The sequence below is a fragment of the Cephus cinctus genome, unplaced genomic scaffold (assembly GCF_000341935.2).
Source record: "Cephus cinctus unplaced genomic scaffold, Ccin1 Ccin1_scaffold1034, whole genome shotgun sequence".
In the NCBI taxonomy this organism is placed as follows: domain Eukaryota; kingdom Metazoa; phylum Arthropoda; class Insecta; order Hymenoptera; family Cephidae; genus Cephus; species Cephus cinctus.
In genome coordinates, this window is record NW_014333567.1 from 234,083 (window position 1) to 249,120 (window position 15,038).

At 38.8% G+C, this 15,038-nt stretch overlaps 3 protein-coding genes across 29 annotated transcripts; 2 read left to right on the forward strand and 1 right to left on the reverse strand.

The window, feature by feature from the left end:
- The first annotated feature begins 165 nt into the window (after nt 1-165).
- On the forward strand, nt 166-3,255 carry LOC107271730 (BRCA1-associated protein). Of its 3 annotated transcripts, none has more exons than XM_015748066.2 (6): nt 166-580; nt 750-1,056; nt 1,134-1,323; nt 1,403-1,721; nt 1,894-2,318; nt 2,419-3,255. In XM_015748066.2, exons 1-6 carry the CDS (start codon nt 505-507, stop codon nt 2,794-2,796), a joined length of 1,695 nt encoding a protein of 564 aa, XP_015603552.1. In that variant the 5' UTR covers nt 166-504; the 3' UTR covers nt 2,797-3,255. The 3 variants fall into 3 exon arrangements, with proteins under 3 accessions (XP_015603552.1, XP_015603551.1, XP_015603553.1); XM_015748065.2 differs by having other exon boundaries at nt 167-580; nt 1,885-2,318; XM_015748067.2 differs by having other exon boundaries at nt 169-580; nt 1,900-2,318.
- A 194-nt stretch (nt 3,256-3,449) lies between these two features.
- On the reverse strand, nt 3,450-7,909 carry LOC107271731 (TBC1 domain family member 10A). 9 transcript variants are annotated; one of them, XM_015748069.2, is made up of 5 exons: nt 7,501-7,909; nt 5,850-6,015; nt 5,147-5,714; nt 3,893-4,162; nt 3,450-3,799 (listed from the first exon to the last, which is right to left on the reverse strand). In XM_015748069.2, exons 2-5 carry the CDS (start codon nt 5,996-5,998, stop codon nt 3,686-3,688), a joined length of 1,101 nt encoding a protein of 366 aa, XP_015603555.1. In that variant the 5' UTR covers nt 5,999-6,015; nt 7,501-7,909; the 3' UTR covers nt 3,450-3,685. The 9 variants fall into 9 exon arrangements, with proteins under 9 accessions (XP_015603555.1, XP_015603563.1, XP_015603562.1 ...); XM_015748077.2 differs by having other exon boundaries at nt 7,596-7,884; XM_015748076.2 differs by having other exon boundaries at nt 7,592-7,884.
- On the forward strand, nt 7,287-13,517 carry LOC107271740. Of its 17 annotated transcripts, none has more exons than XM_025088944.1 (8): nt 8,195-8,221; nt 9,540-9,601; nt 9,716-9,791; nt 9,916-10,117; nt 10,215-10,907; nt 12,040-12,318; nt 12,425-12,714; nt 13,102-13,517. In XM_025088944.1, exons 5-8 carry the CDS (start codon nt 10,530-10,532, stop codon nt 13,178-13,180), a joined length of 1,026 nt encoding a protein of 341 aa, XP_024944712.1. In that variant the 5' UTR covers nt 8,195-8,221; nt 9,540-9,601; nt 9,716-9,791; nt 9,916-10,117; nt 10,215-10,529; the 3' UTR covers nt 13,181-13,517. The 17 variants fall into 17 exon arrangements, with proteins under 17 accessions (XP_024944713.1, XP_024944712.1, XP_024944714.1 ...); XM_025088943.1 differs by lacking the exons at nt 8,195-8,221; nt 9,716-9,791 and adding exons at nt 8,248-8,308; nt 8,874-8,915 and having other exon boundaries at nt 9,437-9,601; XM_025088942.1 differs by lacking the exons at nt 8,195-8,221; nt 9,716-9,791 and adding exons at nt 8,250-8,308; nt 8,871-8,915 and having other exon boundaries at nt 9,433-9,601.
- Nucleotides 13,518-15,038: the final 1,521 nt, after the last annotated feature.

Here is a 15,038-nt window from a genome sequence, read left to right on the forward strand (position 1 = left end):
ACGAAAAACGAATATGTTAGCTAATCACGTGTGAGGGTCAAAAGAAGAAAAGCACAGCGATTGGCTAACAGTTATTCCATTTTAGCATTTTCACTACATTTCAGTTACTTACACATTGCGCACCGACTGAAGTGAGTCGAAACTGCCATCAGATGGTATGGAGAAGCATGACAAGGGAATTGGTACAGCCAATCACATGGAGGACTCTAAAGAAGGCGAACTCTAGAATTGGTGGAAAAGCTATTGCTTTTCGTATAATATTCACCTGAAGCACATAACTGTGTATCGTGTCTCGATGGTGTCCCAGTGCCGAATGAATAATTCAAAATAGTTTAGGAACTTCTTGTCGCATATGTTGCACATGTTGAAACATCGTCAGCTGATTTACTGATCGGTTGTTATTATTATGTTTCTTAAGTAAATTGACACTTGCTTAAGATTGTCAAACTATTTGAGGATGATCAATGTGCTCGCAATAATGTGCAACGATTTAGATCGTATGTGATGTCTTCAACCATCTTGGTATCTTTATGCGTTATTCGCATTGAAATTAACAACTTCGATCTAGAAGAAGCTACCAGTATGTTATCAGAAGCAATGCTATTTAACATTAATAACAACACAATCTCACGAGATCTTATGTTTCGAATAACTTTATTTGTATCTTGATACATTGTGAACATTTTGTTTCTCGTTTATTCTTTAAGCGTTAATCTTACAATTTTATTGATGCTGGGCTACTATTTTAGGTTCAATGGCTGCAAGGAAAATGAGGGGTTGCAGAGAACCTAGAGACATTACGGTGGAAAGTTATGCCAATGTCACTGAAGGACCAACTCCGTTATTATCATCTCAGGGGCCAAGCAAATCACATTCAAATTCACGAGCCAATTCAGAAGAATCATCATATTCTCAAATGACAATTACTTCATCATCTACATCTGCTGCTGAGACTGATGGAGCCGCTGCTCGCACGTCACCTGATCAAATAAACTTCTTCTCAGGCAGTCCCTTTGTGGAAATTACTAAAGGAATTTTGCATCTCTTTAAAGAGGAGTAAGGAAAATAGTTTATTTAAAAATACACTTTAGCACTATGTTTCAATAGACATATGTTTTTCATTTTTGTTGCAGTGAGCTAACTGAAATGCATTGTGCAGCTACTAGAAGTCATACAATTTGTATTCTCTCTGTTCCTGCGACGATGACATGCCATGACCTTCTCACTTTCACTGCAGCTTGTCATCAAGATATACAGCATTTTAGAATTCTCAGAGATGGTAGTCCTAATCAGTATATGGCCCTGATAACCTTCCGATCTGCAGTATGTACAGAAAAACAGTATATCGATAAGGTAACCAAACAACTTGATTGACAGTACGACAACAATATATTTATTGCAGGTAGCAGCAAGCGAATTCTATGAGTCATTCAATGGCGTACCGTACAATTCTCTTGAACCAGATATCGTCTGTCATATGGTCTTTGTATCCAAAGTAGAAGTCGGTGACAATGGTCTGTCGTTGGCTGGACACACAGAATTACCATCTTGTCCTGTGTGCTTGGAAAGAATGGATGAGAGCGTAGATGGGATCCTCACGATCTTGTGTAACCACACGTTTCACTCGAGTTGTCTAGTAAAATGGGGCGACACTTCTTGTCCAGTATGTCGCTATGCACAAACACCAGAGCCACTGGCGGACAGCCATTGTATGGAGTGCGGTGCGTTTTTTGATATCATTAAAAATATATTTCTTTGGCATTTTTTTATATTAAAGCATATTTCATGTTCTGTAATAAAAAATGGAAGGGGAAACGTAAAAGAAAAAGTCTCAGTTTGCGTTTTTATTAGCCAATAAAGTATTTTGTATACGGTGGAATTTAGATTCTGCAGTTGCAGGTGCTAGCAACGACGCCCTCTGGATTTGTTTGATCTGCGGTCACATCGGTTGCTCACGTTATCACAAGGGTCATGCATTCGACCACTATCAGGACACGCATCATTGTTATGCCATGCAACTAGGAAACAATCGCGTTTGGGACTACGTGGGCGACAACTTCGTTCATCGCCTCTTACAGGACAAGGATGGTAAAATGGTGGAGGGCGGCCGGGAGGCCAGTAAGAGTGAAGGAGCTACTATGGACGAAAAAGTCGACTCTGTGCAACTTGAATTCACGTATCTTCTAACATCCCAACTCGAAACACAGCGACAGTATTTCGAGGAGCGACTAGGTCGCCTAGAACAGCGCACCATTTCAGAGACCACTGAATTGCGTGATAAGTTGAGCCAGATGCTGGACGAAAATGCTGAATTTAAGGTAAACGTAGAGCCATGCACGACTTTCATATAAGTGTAATGTATTACTAGCCCTGCAAATTTCATTTTTACGTAAACTTGCTTTTGTTATTTTTGTGCAGAAACAATTTTCGATATTAACACGTGAAAAACAATCGTTAGAAAAGCGGTTGCAGAATGCTAATTCAAAACTGGCTCAAGCACAGGCAGAATTGTCTGAGGAGAAGGAATTGCGGCAGGCCCTCCAGTTAAATCAGACATCATGGCAAACAAAACACAAGCAGCTTCAGGATGAATTATGCAACTATAAAGATGCGAAGGAGGTCGAGTTAACAGATTTACGGGAGCAAATAAGGGACCTAATGTTCTTCCTCGAGGCGCAGAGACTAATTGAAAACTCGGCCGATAGAGACGAAATTGCAGCAGGTCGAATTGTTCTTGGTCAAAGTTCCAGTAGCCCAAAACAAGCGTCATCCAAGAGGCAGCAGAAAAAACATTAACTTTTTTGTTTTCTCTTGTTATACAGAGTCTCTTGTATATTGTATTACCGAAGAACGGAGGTATACGTACGGTATTGAAAATTTCAAATTAAGGATCCCCGTCATTTTATATGCTAACATACATACATACATAAAGCGTGGAAATACACAAGAATTGAATTAATTTATTATTTTCAAGCAACAAATAGGCGCCGATTCGGCAAAAAACGAGTTTGTCATTCATGACTGCAACCATGTGATCTAGTATTTTTTTTTTAAATTAAAGTGCAGTGTAATACAACTTAAATATGCAAGCATCACTGCTAATATGTACCGGAACCTTCAAAAATTCATAAAACACAACCTACAGTACTTAAAATGTAAAGTATTTGAATCAAAAAACGATAGCAACAGTGTGTTAATTTATTTGATAACATTGTTATACAATATTTTCTATATTAAAAAATACAGTACAATATACAAGAGCCTTTTTTATACATAAATACTGACGATGAAGTATATATCGTAGTTATCTCTGTTTTTAAATATATTCTACTGTGCTAAATAGTACTGTGCAGTTCGTACAAAAGTTGTGCTTCGTTAACATTAGCTGTACGACGTGAGTTAAAATAGTTGGGGGGAGGGGGGAAGGTAAATAGAATGGTAGGAAAACCTATTCGAAAAATGTATAATACGTGCATACACCATTTTGCCATTTTATTGCCTTCTCATCATGAATGCATTACTCATCCTCCAATATTATACTTAGTAGATTGCGCACAGTCTACGCATTGTCGTCCAATATATTTTTGAGAAAAGGCACAGCTTGTAACGACACATTCTTTTATTTTCTTCTCTTTCTTATTTCTTTATTTCAAACGTTGTAAATTATCAGCTACCATCTTTTTCATCAGTTGTTTCCATTGGCAGTTGGTAGAGACGCTTGATCCTTTGCTTTTCTTCTTAACGTCTGTCGCTGATGTTCGTATTCGAAGTCTTCCTCGCTCAAATTCAGTCTCTGTATCTACAATGTTACAGCGAAGTTTATAACATTTGACGTACGATTAAATAATCGCACTTTCAGCAAATAGTTTACAATAGTTTTTTAAAAATGTACCTGGTACACCAACGCCTCCTCTTCCATGATCTGATGAGGAGGATTTCGTAATACTTGAAGGGTCTCGTACATTGTCGGACAGCGTTTCGTAAGCGACGTACGACCCAGGCAACATTTGAGCAGGACCAGCCCGACCTTGAAGATGACCTTGACGCCCTCACAGAGGAACATGTCCCAGACCCGTAGAATACTTTCCCATGGCAATGTCCTTGTGTATACGCATAGGAACCATTCGGTCATGTAGAGAATCGGTTCCATCTTTTGCTTTTTCTGTGTCAATCAGTTTAATAGCATGACGATTATTAACTCTCACATTTAACGTTAAAAAAGAATTACTCTCAAGAAAAATAAGAAAACTTCAACAAAAATTCTTTATAAAGCGTAATTGCCAATGATTGGTGAGCGTATGAAAGCGGCGATTGTAAGAATATGAAAATGCACTAAAAACAAATACAATTCTGCATAGTGTAAGTAATAATCAGCTCGCTAAAGGAAACCTTCGAATCGTATTGTTCGTCGAAAGAACCATCTTAACCTCATGGAGCCATACTGCTGCCTGCGTGATTTGGCGTTCGCTTATAAATCCATCAATTTCCATCCAAGCTAGCTGACAAATGGACATTCTATACATTCAAATGAAAAGAAAATTAAGGAATTTCTATTCATCCATGCGATTCAAATGGGGTTCGCTTTATCACTTGACAATTAGAGTGAATCGCCATATTACAAACTATAAGAAATCATAGAAGATGAGAGTCATATGACAGTACTGATATATGATGTTTTTTAAAAGAGCTGTTCATTCTATTGATGCTAATATGATAAGAGCCAGTAAGCGTTTCGTAGTAAAAAAACCGCATCAGGTTTTTATTAGATAAGTCTAATGAGACTCGTCACTCATGAAATTGAGAAGGACGCCCCTCTGTAATATATATACATATATATGTATATTCGACTTCATATCAACAGACTATCATGATACTTATTGACAAATATATGAACAGTGTACCATAAGGAGTTTGACATCTTGAGAGTGCCTCAATTAAATTTGCGACTGTACATGCGAGCTTGTACTATTACATTATGGAGATCTGAGTGCACGAGTCCGTAAACTTAAATTTATAAGTTTATCTTCCATAGTTTTGACGAATAAAGTATATTGCACAAAGAAAGACAAATGTATGAAACTTGTTTGGCTGTCCTGATCTACTACATATTATTTCATTATTATCGTGTCACCTAAGAGGTGCTTACCAAGTGTTTATATGCGACTGGAGAAACTCTCTTCAACAAAGCAAAGAGAATATCGCCATCACGCTGCAACGTTTCCATCTCTTGACTATAGTATCCCACAAGATACTTGTCACAGACAGCAACAAGACACCAGAAGGCCTGTATGGCTGGCATATGCATCAATAAAAATGCAGCAATTGGTGCTTGAGCCTGGCAGTAACCCACTTTGCTGTTCAGTATCGAATATGCCTTCAGCACTTGAAATAGTTCCTGCTGTCCAGGAGCGTTCTCAACGAACATCTCATGATGAGGGAATTGTCGATGAAGATCTTTTTTTATATCTTCTATATACTTTGGATCTCCTGGTCTCATTAATAACTCCTCGTAGAGATTTGGATTTTCTTTCATTAAAAGTTCACCACCGCAGAGATTGAGCCATGCTCGCAGTCTCACTGATGGCGGTATACCTTTTCGACATCTTTCTCGCACTTTACGATAATTTGTTGTCATAAAAACATTCCAATTGTTTAACATTCTTATCCATTTTCTCTCGCGTCGCAATATCACCTCCGGTGGTATAGCTTGTTTTCTGAGAAAAAAAATGCATCATTGAATCGTAATTATACACTTCTATTTACTAGAAACTTTATCAGAAAAAGAGTTCTATAATTATGTAGTAATTGGCTTGTGATGCGGATCCTTAATACGTTTATTGTTTGCGTACCGTTCAGGACTATATTGAGAACCTCCCAGGAATCCATGTCTATCAGGTACAGTTGAAATAACAGAACCAGACTGGTAGATACTACTAGCTTCTGATCCAGATTCTCCATTCAAATCTTCCTCGGTGTTATGCAACCTCGAGGCAGCCATAGCATTTTACTAGCTTTCTAGAACAAAAAAATAAGATATATAATAAAAAACAAAATTAGGTGCACCATTTATAAAAATTAAAAAGAAATATATATATATATAAAACATGTAAATCGAAGTTTTATATTAACTGTGAACGTTGAGAAACTTTATAATCATAATACGCAACATACTTGTTCTATCAATATAGGATATATATATATATATATATACATACACACAACAAAAAACTAACATAACCAGATAGACGACAAATCTTGCAGTATTCCCGACAATATGTAATTCCATTATTTTCAACATACGTAATTAACACCGATGTCTAATAAGATCAATAAAATACATCATCCATACACACAACAAAAAACTAACATAACTAAATCGAAGTTTTATATTAACTGTGAACGTTGAGAAACTTTATAATCATAATACGCAACATACTTGTTCTATCAATATAGGATATATATATATATATATACATACACACAACAAAAAACTAACATAACCAGATAGACGACAAATCTTGCAGTATTCCCGACAATATGTAATTCCATTATTTTCAACATACGTAATTAACACCGATGTCTAATAAGATCAATAAAATACATCATCTTTCTCCCATTCCATACCTTATCCAGTAGGAATGAAATTTCATCAACATTGTTTTAGGCATAGTAACATTGTATTGAAACTTTCGGTGAAATAATTCACGTATATCGGAATATAATAAATCACAAACTATCGAGGAAACACTCAAGGTTCGTACAACAATGATATAAATATCAGATAGGCTAATTAAGTGTGCAACAGTGTGTTTTACATGCCCATATGTAAATAACATAATACAACCAAGTACAACAGCATGTTATAAATTCATGTAAAACACATAACTTACGTTAACGAAAGTATTAATACGAGTTGGTATAACAAACGCAATAACAGAATTACTAAGGTTTTTCGGCTTATCATTGATAAAGAATCATGATAATCCGATGACAGGTATCTCAATATAGAAATGTATATAAGACAATTTCGTTAGAGCAAAAGCATTTGTAAACCTACAGTCATGCACAATGGACAGAGAAATCCAACAAGGGAGACTGCCTAAACGATAAATTGCGAAACCGAATTATTGCATAGAATTTATTGATAAACAAGGGATCATCGAACGCCAAACTGGCACGTAGCACCTGCACGGCTCAAAGAACTGAGAACAGCACCAGAGACGGATAGCACCAATCAGCTGGCCCAATTGACACGAGCGGACACGGGTGTGACACGGATACGCACGGTGCCCTTAGGTATTTATGGAGCCTTAAGCCGCTCACAGAAGGCAATCGAAGGCATGAAACTGGGCCTCTGAGTACCGTTGCTCGGTACAGAAAAGGTAACTAACGATTAATAATCGACAAGTGACGACAAGGACCCGTCTTAATTTTATAGGATATCGGCGGCGCTCGAATGCGCCATTATTTACTCACAAATATAGAGAAACGAACACCGACCTACAGACGTTTGACTACATATTCAGCCATAAAGTTTACACGTCACAGGAACAGCGCGTGGATCGCGTTAAAAACGCACCGAGAAACGTACTAACGTCACTCTGACTTCGTCCTTTTTAAGCCCTCAAAAATACTGCTACTGGCTGTCACTCCATTATAATCCGTACGACGAAATACACTTGTCAATTCACACCTCCCTATTAATCCCTGATATTCTTTAGCACTTTGACAATGACACTTTCCACGAATCTATACGAGAAGCACGGGAGCAATGCTTGCGACACAGTTAGATTATCCAGTATCGCATATTATGGTCTGACTGATGTGGACTTGTGCTCTCGAATACTAGTATAGTTGGTCGAAGCTGGGAAGGTGCCTATAGTCCCTCTTTTACCAAGGGATTAAAACCCCGTTGACTGCAACGCGATACCAGCAAGGATAATAACATAGAGTTACGGTAGAGTGCGCTAGAGAAGTTACGAATTTTCTACCTGGCCGACCGTCAACGTGGAATAACTCCTGACACATTGTAATGTTAGCTTAGATGACTAGGGGCGCGTCTGTTGCGACGCGCGCACAATGGTTGATTCGCACCGTCCTACAAAACATGAGCTGTATGGATGCATGCATGTATGTCCATCCATATGCACAAGTACAATAGATGAGTAGCTGCGACTAGTGGGGAAACTAGAAGAAACTATACTCTTGATTGTTAAATATTGTACGTACCGAGTTTTGGGCAACCAGTGGTCTGATCGTATTATTCGTACGACTCATGACTCACGCTCTTGTTTAAACAGGGAATTAAGTAATTACCTATTAAGTTTAAATAGAATAACTCAACGTGATGGATTATTACTTTCTAAAACTCGTGCGTGTAAACCTTAGTGTAAACATACTTAATGATTACGTTTACATGAAGGTCTTAAATCAGTTTAGTTAATACTGATCTAAAGGAATTGACCAATCCCAAATATTCCTTACAAGTAAAAAGATTTGATTTGTCAATTCCTTTAGATCAGTATTAATTGAGCCGGTTTAAGACTGTCGTATAAACGTAGTCAATGTTCTTTAACACGTTGAACGCCCAGCATGAATCCCGGGGCCCACCCGTTGAACGCCCAACGTGAATCATAGAATACAATGAATACAATGATACAATACAAAGAAGCATACAATAATTCGAAGAAATCCGCGAGGTACATCTACAAAAAGAATACGTGTTGCGGGCTACGTAAACCGGACAGAGCTTGAAATAATGGAAAAGGCATCTCACCATCTCACATGGGTGACGTGGCGTTCAACATGTTAAGCAGCCCTAGGAACACTTATACCGTGACTCTCCTTTCTTTGTGTACGAAATACGTAAGAAGTAAAAGCGGCCAAGCGGATGGACAATTTCCAAAAACACGTTGGTAAGAAATCCCTCCTCCTACGAGTACTCCGATCTAGTTTCAGTAAACATTTTATAAAATAAGGAGTAATACAGCTGAATCGTGAATATGGACGTAGACACCGAGAACCTAGGTCACCGTTAATAAATACGTTTAATATCCGCATCGTTATTTCGCTTGACATTAATGGTTACGGAAAACCTCGAGGATCCTCGACCAGAGATTCTCGCGTGACGACACACTTTGCAGGTCCTGACTAGCGATCCGTAATTCCGGTGATATCACCATGAATTAGATAGAGTGTATACGGAAATATAATTATATGCTCAATTTCATATCTAAGACTATATATATTATATACTCTATATATATTTTTTTTACATGGATCCATGCATACGCTACTAAGGAGATAATAATAGAGAACCAGCCTTAGAGGATTTTGTGTTTGACAACTAGCGGGTATAGTTGGCCCGGGAGATATCCTGGAACCAGCATACAAGTTCTGGAGGAGGTTAAAATGCCGTATAGTTCGTTTCAGACAGAATATATCGGGGCTGACCCTCTTTACCAACATCTCGGTGCCATACATTCATCGCAGGTTACTGTGGGTATACGTACTGCTCTTCTGATTTCTCGCCATTACAGGGTAGGCCCACTGTGCGACCCATAAAAAAAAACTAGGAGCAACGACGCAGCGTTTAATGAAGGTCTGTATGGCTTTGGGTCAATCTTTAGCAATCGGTATAGAAAATAAAACACCTCTTCGGTACTGTGACATTTCTTTTTGTAAATTGAGAGTATAGGCATTACATTAATTGCAGAATTAAAAAAAGAATGGGCAGGAGGGCGTCACGGATGCTGACAACTAAATAGGATTATTTTGACAGTACTACATAGGTATATTTCCATTCACCGTACACTTATCCGTGTGATAATTTCATTGTATGCAATTATTTAAAAAACTGTCCAGGTATCGCTTATTATTTCCAAATTTTAATGAAGATATATTCATAAATTACAGGTGTACTCAGGCAGCCTTCTAGTAGCCAACGGCAATTTTTCCTTCTACGCGGGGATTCTTAATGAAAGAAGGAAAGGATGGGGAATCAACTGGCCCCGAAAGCTGTTCCAGTTTCTCTACTCAGTCCCTTCTTCGATACTTGTTCAGCAGCACACGCGAACGTGGACGGTACTGTCTTCCCCATGCACTGGGACCGCTTTCGGTAATTGTATTTGCGTCGACGGAAAAAGTGGCGCGACTATTTTTTTTTCATTTTCCGTAAAACCGGTTAATACAATCTTTACGTTTTGCTTTGGCAGGAGTAAAAATTTCCGAAGTTGTCGCATTTTACCCTAACAACATGAGAACGCGCAAGAGACGAGACACTTGTTCCTAGTGATCTGGCTACGGTCTTATATCGGAATGAGAATAAGGAAAGAGAAGCGATACCACCTCAACGAAGAACTCAGTATAAATAAGTGACTATATCTTTTTTAAATTAAAAAAAAATGGTACTCTGATTCGGTAAAGTTGAGAGTACGCAAAAGTTTAGTGTCTGGTGTAACCAACGCGGAAGACGCCGAAATACAAGAAACGATAAAATAAAGGTGCTCAAAAAGTAAGAGAAATACAAGATGACTGTTAAGTGCAGGGGGTCGAAATTTTGGCTGAGCGTGACACTTACTGTATCGTTGATTCTTGTCGATAGTCAGCACACGAGCACGGAAACTAGTGCTCAATATTTACGAAATGTGATGAACGAACTTCAAGAAATTAATAGCGTCTCCGTTGCGTCAGCTGATACGGACCGTAACACGGGAAATGTCGCCGAGACTAAATACATTCAGAACCTGGACCAAACGTCCTCTTATCGGGATAAATTTCACCCACATGTCCATCAGGTTCATTATCAGTATCCGTGTTCTAGTGACAAGGAGGAAAAAATACCAGCGGCCACGGACATTCGCGGTGTTGATCAGGTTTATCTAGAATCATCTCCCCATTACTTTACGGTAAGATGAATGTTTCTTGCATCTTGAAGATTCTTGGTATGTAATAACTTGGGATGATTGATTGAGACACAAAAAGGTATTTTTACATTTTTCTGTAGAGGTGCGATAAGATCATCTAAATAAAATGAAGACTCATTTGTAATCAAGTTCTTGTGTAATTGCGTGCAATTGAAATTGGTGTAAAATTTCAAAATTTTTAAATTATTACATTTCACGTACATTTTTTTTGCTTTGGACGCGGTCGCAGAAAATTGAAACTATAAAGCACATGACGGTTCGCGGATCAGAGCTAGTGGCTTAACTGGACTCTTCAAGATGCCGATCGCATACAAATCAACTAAGGATGTGACAAAAGAGAAAAAGAAAAGAATTCACCGTTCTACTGTTCGCGTAATCGCGAAATCGTGTGATCTGAATTTGAATTTTGTCATTTATTTTTTCAGTGCGCAACAGTTGAATCAATTTTTCCATAGCAAAGATTTTATACAAATTATTAACTAATTAAAATAGTATTTTAGCACCGGACTCTCGTTTAAATTTAAAATAATGAGTTTCAACAATATTCGTTCCTTTACCAGGCTTTCTAATGGCAATACGTTTTCATTTTGCAGCATTCCATTTTACAACAATATAAAACGTCAAAAGTCAAAACCAGGTTATTCCACCTAACGAACACAGAGAGTGGATTTGTACAATGAAAATATTTGAAATGTGATATAAATTACACGGTCAAAATATATAATAGTAAATGTCCGAGTTATTGACCTTCTAAGAAAACCGTCTCATTCTAACCGTGTAAAAATTGTCAGAGATAAAAAAAGGAGAGCACTAGTATCCCTGTTTCTGACTTGGCCAATGCCGGCTCGCCGAGTAGCGATTTGGAGCCAACTATGGTAAAGATTCCCCTGTTAGGAATTGGAGGCCCTCTTTACCCCAATTATAATCGTTTCTTCAAAAGAATATTTCGCTTCGTATGATATCAGGGAGAAGTTGCCTTTAGTCGAGATAGTCTTTAAGGATCATGTTTTCAATTTCCATACTTGAGCCTTATTTAAATGCATCATTGCACGGATATAAGATCTTCCTAACACTAAAACTAAGCCCAATATACGATATATTCAATTTGTTACAGATACCGGCAGATCAAACCAAGATTCCATCTCCAATCGAAGTGCCTCAAGCATTGGGTTTTACTAGATCTCAGCTGGCAGGCATGTACAGAGATGCTTTGGAGAAAGGATCGGCAGTGAGTTTGACGGGCTTGACGAGCTCCCTGTCTCCTAGAAAGGTGCCCCAGGCTTCCACGGGCCAGCTCCAACTGCCAGCAGGCCATGCAGGCTATTATTACTACTTTTATCCCCTGAAGACATTTATGAATGAACTGCGGGACGTGCACGGTTACAAGACAATAGTGAGTCCTTCGTAAATTCGTTTATTCCTTTTCCATGGGAAAGAAGAAGGAGAGAGCACAAAGATATGTGCCAGGACGTGTGATTTTGATTATGATTATGTTGCAGCGCGATGCGCTACCGGAAAAGGTGAACGTCGCTGAAAGTTCGGAGAAGCAAATGGCAAATCCGCTCTTCGTAGCAATCAGCAGCTTCATCGGCATGGCACTCCTCTTTATGATCGGTGTCCTCTTCCTGCCCCGACTTGGAGGTTTCACCTCGAGAAACGTTCAGGACGAGTTCCTTCAGCTCACTAAGGTCGCCGCTGAGGCTGTAAATGGTCGTGATTGCTATGGCAGGATCACATGCGAGATGGGCGGAGCCACCGGAAGCACCGAGACTCCTCTGCGAGGATACAGGTATTTTATACTAGCTTTTTAAACTGTCTAATATTTTTCATTTTCTGATACTCTACATGTAGTTCGTTCTATGGCACACGTAGAGTCACGGATCGTTAAATCACGAATACCGTTGTGTCAGGTGGCAGTCAGATATTCCGAGGAGTAACGGTTGAGTCATATTCAAAATGGAAAAAGACGTGTATTTAACGATATGTCTGTCATTGTGGTTAGTGAACGTCATGAAATAGCAGATTATTGTCTACGCTTGCTTCGTTTGCGAATGCAGTTCAATGGAACACAGCTGACTCGCTCGTATAAAATACCGGCTTCATAGACGTTCACGAGAAATTCCTCAATGCTTTGCTTTTTATTACATATGACTAATTGTTGTCTCTGTTTATATAGATTTCCGAAAACGGTTTCGTCCACAACATTGGGAAAGCGAATGAGGCCGCGTACGAAGATCCGCAATGACTCGTCCTAATTGTCAGTCTTATGGCAGACTTAATTAATTGTATTATTTATTTAGTCGCTTGTAATATTTATATTTTAAATATTTATACCACATGGTTAAGATAGCGCGTCGTTACGTATGTATAGTATTAAATCATGCTAGCTTCTACAGTAGATAAATTTATTGATATACCATACAATAGATTTTTCTCGAAAAAATATCTGTACACAGATATAGGGCTAACAGAATCACCAAAGGCGCTCATTGCGACCATGTTACTTAATGGGCTCGTTTTTGTTTCATATTTGCCGTGTTAAACACAGCATTCTTATAATAGTGAAATAAATGTTGCGACGAAATAAACAAATGCTCCGACTCCTTATTTATGTATATGCCTATCTAAAAGATATTGGCCCCTTTAAGTACGTATGACTTATACATATTCCGAGCTGGAGAGGAATATAGGATAGAAAACATTTGAAATTCCGATCGGTGTCTCGAGCATCTCCCGTTGTCTACGGAGAAGAAGGAAACCGCAGGGCTCGCGTGCCTGTCGAAATTTTTATTTGGCTTCTCATGCAAGAAAACAGCGTAGCAGTTGGCCAATCGTAAAGACTTACGTTATCGATTATCCATGAAAAAACATACATATACGTATACATATGTTACATACGTCTGGTTTGTAGCCTGATAAAAAAAAGGCCAAAATTAAAAGCCACTATCGTGCATTATCTCGTATTTGGAGATTATACTGCCACAGGATTTGACGTCAATGTTATGTTAGGTTATGCTAAGCCGCTCTTTGGTATTATCGAAAATTATATCCGGTGACAATACACGTGTGCGTACACATGGCTCGTGCCCTTTCCCATTGTCTCTACTTGCTCTCTTTTGTGTCGGGATGCCCGACAACGTCCACCCTAATGTTACTAATGATAACCCATCGTTATCGGATGCCGAGCATTATCTCCTGTTGCCTTCTTAATCGTAACGCGAATACCTGTACGCCATTGCGAGTCCATTTATGTGCCTATGGTTACTTACCTCTCGGATTTCTTCCGAGTAGCCAAGTCTCCGGTTCCTACGGACGCATCCTGCACGTATCGGGCTTCACTTTTATTATATCAGAAAATTAAACGTTGTTTCAACTTTCATGTCGTAGTTACTCCAAGTTATGAGGACCTTATCGAGGCCGCATCGTCAAGCTTAGACCCAAACTTAGGTTGGTCGAGAATACGGCACGTCTGGCTCCATGAAAAAGGATAATCATATTTGCCGTCTATTAGTTTGCCTAGTATGTCAATGAACGTCGGCAAAATTTGCACTGAAAGATCGTGCAAGAACTGATCGAAGCCTTATTAGGTCTGGCCTGCTATGGTTTATTAATTAAAGTGTCGAGGCCAAATTTCAGCCGACGTTTATTGCGTTTACCTACCCGCTCGTCGCCTTAGCGTAGAAAATAAAGACTCGCGGATAATAGGCGGAAATAACGTCGGCGGGCGTTTACGGCTCGGCTCGTACGATGTCATAAAACACACGGTGAATCTTATTTGAGCCAAGACGACTGGTTACGTTCTTGTAACGTTCCTGCAGAGCGTTACGTAATCAAGCTTTTTTTTCGTAAGACCAATGTCCGAGCACTATCTTACGCTTCCACTAAAAAAAAAAAAAAGTTGTAAAAATTGCAAAGACGATTGTTTGAAAAATGGGCTAATCGCTATATATGTTAGTTTAACGCAAAGTCCTATTAATACATTGTCGATTCTTCCGTAGTTCGTTGGTTGGCCACGTGGCTGGCCGAATGGTCCGGGCCTTGACGCATCTCGCTGTGAAAATATTTGGATAGTTTTGCAGATTTAAATTCGGGTTGGCTTGAATTTGGAAGAAT

Excerpts from the sequence above, each read along its gene's own strand:
- LOC107271740 (XM_025088945.1), top strand. The coding sequence starts at position 10,530 with ATGACTGTTAAGTGCAGGGGGTCGAAATTTTGGCTGAGCGTGACACTT. Across the intron at positions 10,908-12,039 it reads CATCTCCCCATTACTTTACG|ATACCGGCAGATCAAACCAA; the intron begins GTAAGATGAATG and ends AATTTGTTACAG. Across the intron at positions 12,319-12,424 it reads TGCACGGTTACAAGACAATA|CGCGATGCGCTACCGGAAAA; the intron begins GTGAGTCCTTCG and ends ATTATGTTGCAG.
- LOC107271730 (XM_015748065.2), top strand. The coding sequence starts at position 505 with ATGTCTTCAACCATCTTGGTATCTTTATGCGTTATTCGCATTGAAATT. Across the intron at positions 1,057-1,133 it reads TTGCATCTCTTTAAAGAGGA|TGAGCTAACTGAAATGCATT; the intron begins GTAAGGAAAATA and ends TTTTTGTTGCAG. Across the intron at positions 1,324-1,402 it reads TGATAACCTTCCGATCTGCA|GTAGCAGCAAGCGAATTCTA; the intron begins GTATGTACAGAA and ends TATTTATTGCAG.
- LOC107271731 (XM_015748069.2), bottom strand. The coding sequence starts at position 5,998 with ATGGCTGCCTCGAGGTTGCATAACACCGAGGAAGATTTGAATGGAGAA. Across the intron at positions 5,715-5,849 it reads TCTCAATATAGTCCTGAACG|AAAACAAGCTATACCACCGG; the intron begins GTACGCAAACAA and ends TTTTTTTCTCAG. Across the intron at positions 4,163-5,146 it reads CAGTCGCATATAAACACTTG|AAAAAGCAAAAGATGGAACC; the intron begins GTAAGCACCTCT and ends TGATTGACACAG.